Source organism: Lagopus leucura, unplaced genomic scaffold, assembly GCF_019238085.1.
Source record: "Lagopus leucura isolate 7727_CA_CO unplaced genomic scaffold, USGS_WTPT01 34811-0_obj-0_obj, whole genome shotgun sequence".
Lineage (NCBI taxonomy): Eukaryota > Metazoa > Chordata > Aves > Galliformes > Phasianidae > Lagopus > Lagopus leucura.
In genome coordinates, this window is record NW_024968344.1 from 8622 (window position 1) to 9225 (window position 604).

The 604-nt window shown below is 70.7% G+C and overlaps 1 protein-coding gene across 1 annotated transcript in view; it reads right to left on the bottom strand.

Annotated features, from left to right (window-relative positions):
* Positions 1-136, bottom strand: part of NPC1L1 (NPC1 like intracellular cholesterol transporter 1) — a gene marked incomplete at its 3' end in the record, with an annotated part of 7343 nt that extends 7207 nt beyond the window's left edge. The window contains exon 1 of the mRNA XM_042894462.1: positions 67-136. Within this exon, the coding sequence (XP_042750396.1) occupies positions 67-111 (45 nt within the window). The remainder of the gene's footprint in view (positions 1-66) is intronic.
* Between the last annotated feature and the right edge of the window lie 468 nt (positions 137-604).

Consider the following 604-nt stretch of genomic DNA (forward strand, 5'->3'; position numbering starts at 1 on the left):
ACCAGACCCAGACCGGCCCCAACCCCAACCCCGAGCCGCCCTCCTCCAGGCCCAGCGCCTCCCTACCAGAGCCAGCAGGGCGCCCAGCACGGCGCAGCCCAGCGCTGCCATGGTGGGCTGTGAGGGCGCTGCGATGGCAGCCGGCTGCCGCAGGCCTGGGGGAGCGCGAGGCTTTAGGGCCGCTGGGGCGACGGCGTGAGGCCAATCAGCCCCCGGGGAGCCGTCAAGGGCCTGTGATCATTAACCGCGATCGATGGCGCGGGGAGGAGCCCCTCTGCGCCCGGCCGGGGTGAAGCCGTGGGGCTGAGTCACAGCTGTGGGGCTGCGAGCGGCGCTGTGCCAGCGAGGGAGAGGAGCCGAGGGCTGAGATGGCCGAGATGGCGCCCGCAATGGGGGAAGGAGGGAAGGAGGGATTGGGCGCCCAGGGTGCTGCCGACTGCAACGGCGCTGCGGGGTAAAGGTGCTCCGTGAGCCGCCGGGTTCAGAGGCAGCAGGCGGCCTTGGTGAAGAGCTGCCCGATAAGATGCCATGATAAGAAGACAGCTGAGGCGGCAGCACCCAGCGCTGGGTGGCACCGAGCCACTGGATGGATGGCACCGATGGG